We start from the raw sequence: 3,648 nt of genomic DNA on the forward strand, positions 1-3,648 counted from the left end.
GCCTAGAGCAGTTCCAGCATAAGTGGCAAAAGCCCAACTGCAGTGAGTCAAGATAAACACAGGAGGGGGAGAAGTGGTGACAGTAGGTACAGGCAAATGTTCTGAGGAGTTTTTCTCAGTAGCTGGTTTCCAGATTAGCAGGTATCAAACCAATTAGCACATTACAGAAATAGAAAAGAAATTAGGTTTCAAAACAGAAAAGAAATTGTTTCCAAAGCACAGATTTTACCTTCAAGCATTCACGTTTTATTATCTAAGGTATTATTTTAATATTATAAAATATTTACCGTGTGTGCATCTATACGCATAAATGAGAAAACTGAGGCCTCGAGAGGTTAAGTAACTTGTTCAAAGTCACTTAGATAGACCATGATAGGGCCAGGGTAGGCCAGGCAGTGTGTTTCTAGAGCCCATACCACGAAAAAACATGAAAGGAAGAGCCGGGAAAGACTCCGAGCACCACGCACCAGGTGGGGATGATAGTAGCAGAATGAGCATCAATTAGCACCAATTAGTAGATGACCAGTGTCAATACAAGTTTTCATTTAACTCTTGGTTACTGTCTGAATTACAAGCACTCATCACATTTAAAGGGTGATTTTTCAAAGCCAATACTCTTTTCTGAAGACAAGGAACTAACACAAAACACCTGTATCAGTTACCACTTTTTCAGGTTTAATCAGTGAAACTTTTTTTTTTTTTTTTGCGGTACGCGGGCCTCTCACTGTTGTGGCCTCTCCCGTTGCGGAGCACAGGCTCTGGACGCGCAGGCTCAGCGGCCATGGCTCACAGGCCCAGCCGCTCCGCAGCATGTGGGATCTTCCTGGACCGGGGCACGAACCCGTGTCCCCTGAATCGGCAGGCGGACTCTCAACCACTGCGCCACCAGGGAAGCCCAGTGAACCATCTTAAGCTACGAACAGTCTCAACTAACTACAAGATCCAACAGTTTAATAAAATAAATAATTAGGCTGAGAACAGACAGTTGCAGTGCGGCCTAAAGGGCTCCAGCTGACAGCCACCAGTCACCTACCTGTGGTCAGCACTGGCCTTCGGTCTCCCGCTCCACAGTCTCCTGTTCACAGAGGAAGGCGGGGGAGAGGAGGGCAGGGGCGGGGCAGGTAGAGAGGGCAGAGGAGGCAGGTTCCTTTTATCTTTCCGGAAGCTGATGCCTGAGTTCCCATCCTTGTCCCCTTCGCCATCATGTTTGAAAGTTCTCCGGGGTTTGGGCGGGGGGCTGATGAAGGGTCTTGCGGGGGAGTCCTCCGAGCCCCTGTACACACTCTCCAGCCTCTGGTCGCAGGGCCTCCCGCACAAGCCCTTCCTTTCCTCTGCGGCCTCAGGGGCGGGCTCCCTGCCTTCCAGGTCCAAGCGGTGGGCCCTGAATTCCGAGACACCCCCGCCCCCACGGTTCTCAGGAAGGGTGGGCCCCTCCTCGGCCTTGTCCGGCAGGCAGTGTGGGGAATAACAGGTGCCAGGGAGCTGGGGATCCAACCCTGCAGACCCATCCTTCAGAGCCTGCTCAAGTTTCTCCACCTGCTTCAGCACAGAGAGGCTATCATTCTGAAAGCGCTGTTTGCCAAGCCTGGGCTCCCGGCCTCTTCCCAAGCTAGGAGCCAGCTCCCGGGCTGGCTGGCTCAGGTCCTGCCTCTGCTCTGCATCCTGTGCCCCAACTTTCATTACCCCTTTATTCCTCTCATCCTCTCTACTCTCTGCGTCCAGCCTTGTTCCGTTCTGAGCCTCTGCGACCCGAGTCCTCGAACCATCGCTGCTTCTCCTCTCCGTCACACATGACGTCACGTAATCCTCTTGCCCATCTGCTTTCCTGCCGGGGGCAGGAATGGGCAACTCCTTTTTCCCTTCCCATTCTGATATCTTGTCCTTTATGCTGAGGGACTTGTGCCAGGCCCCGCCTCGGGCAGGAGGGCAGGGGTTCTGAACGCTGCTTAGCTGCCTCTTGCCGGCCCTGCTGGCTCCTTTAGTGCCGAGATCTGAAGCTGGGTCGCTGATGATCATATTTGAGCTGAACATGTTCTGCTGAAAACAGTCCACTCTTGGCTCTAGCATCAGGTTATAGAGGCTCTCCAGTGGGCTTCTTCGGAAGGGTGAGTCCTGCTCAGTCTCTAGGAAAGGAATGCAGGACCTAAACGGCTGCCTTTGAGGGTCTTCCCCAGCCTTTGGACCTTCCACCTTGACCCTGAACAAGAAAGACAAACACTGAGTGCAGGAATTCTTGGTTATTGTCCTTAACTAGTCATTCAGATTTGCTAGAACTTAGATATAAATGTTACATACTAGTTGCAAGCCACACACATTGAAACCACCATTAAAAAAATCACTTTATGTTTTTCTTGGGGAGACAGCACAGTGAAATGAAAGGAGCTACTGGATTGTGGAGTCCAATAGACTTGGGTTTAAATCCTAATTCAACCACCGACCAGCTGTCTGACCTTGGGTAAGTTGCTTAACTTCTCTAAACCTCAGTTTCCTCATCTGTGAAATGGGAATAATAAACATATCTAACAGGGTGGCTGTAAACATTTAATAAGCTAGCTCATATAAAGCATCTAGTATGGTGTGAGTGTACAGTAAATGGTAGTTGTCATTATTATTAGCTTTTTTTTAGTATTTTATTTATTTAGTTATGTATTTATTTATTTATTTGGCTGCACCGGGTCTTAGTTGCCACGTGCAGGATCTTCGCTGCAGCATGCGGGCTCTTAGTTGCGGCATGTGGGATCTAGTTCCCGGACCAGGGATCGAATCTGGGCCCCCTGCATTGGGACCGTGGAGCCTTAACCACTGGACCACTAGAGAAGTCCCATATTTGCTTTTTCCCCTGATGAAAATAGGAGAAGTTTCACGAGATAGAAGATTATACCGACAGATGATCCTTTGGAATGACTATTTAAAACAATGCCACAAGTCATGAAGTTTTTCCTAATACTGGGCTTGATAAATTGTCCTGATCTGAGTGGGTAAAGCCACAATGATTGGCTGCATTTGAATGGAACCTCCTCTAGAATGTGAGCCCTACTGGTCTCTCCGTGAGGACAGGGAGTGTTTTGTTTTGTTTTGAACTGTGGCCTGTTTTGGCTACTGCTACATCTCTAGCACCCAGAACAACATCCGGCAGAGTAGGTGGTCAATAAATATTTGTTGCATGAATAAGTGAGTAAACAAGCAGATTCAGATTTCTCGCATAGCCTGGAACTGCACTGTCCGATATAGTAGCCACTAGCCACACGTGGTTATCTGAACTAAAATCAAATTAAATTAAAGCTTCTCTTCCTCAGTTGCAGCAGCCATATGTCAAGCATGCAGTAGCCATGTGTGGCTAACGGTCACTGTATTGGATGCAGAAGAACATTTCCATCATTGCAGAAAGTTCTGGCCTAGCACATACGTGTGGGGATATAGGCCTCCATACATGACTTTAGGAGATGAGTTAGTGCCACGAAGATGTTAAAAATTATTTTGAAAGAAAAACAGAACATTTGAAGCTATTCTAATGAGAATGGGAGTATCTGTGTTTTGAAGTGCAAAGCATTCGTCCACCAGCAAAGGTCATGATGGAGCACAGGGACCTTAAATGTGCCAAGATTAGCAAACACGCAGGGACCGACTTCATGGTGCATGTTTTCTGAA

The 3,648-nt window shown here is 48.1% G+C and overlaps 1 protein-coding gene across 3 annotated transcripts in view; it reads right to left on the bottom strand.

The window, feature by feature from the left end:
- The window catches only part of DENND2A (DENN domain containing 2A), a gene marked incomplete at its 3' end in the record, with an annotated part of 74,066 nt that extends 71,984 nt beyond the window's left edge, over window positions 1-2,082 (bottom strand). For all 3 annotated transcript variants that reach the window (XM_079711929.1, XM_079711930.1, XM_079711928.1), the window contains exon 1: window positions 1,034-2,082. In XM_079711929.1, the coding sequence (XP_079568055.1) occupies window positions 1,034-2,067 (1,034 nt within the window). In that variant the 5' untranslated portion in view covers window positions 2,068-2,082. The remainder of the gene's footprint in view (window positions 1-1,033) is intronic.
- Window positions 2,083-3,648: the final 1,566 nt, after the last annotated feature.

The sequence above is a fragment of the Hyperoodon ampullatus genome (assembly GCF_949752795.1).
Source record: "Hyperoodon ampullatus genome assembly, chromosome: 9".
Classification (NCBI taxonomy): domain Eukaryota; kingdom Metazoa; phylum Chordata; class Mammalia; order Artiodactyla; family Ziphiidae; genus Hyperoodon; species Hyperoodon ampullatus.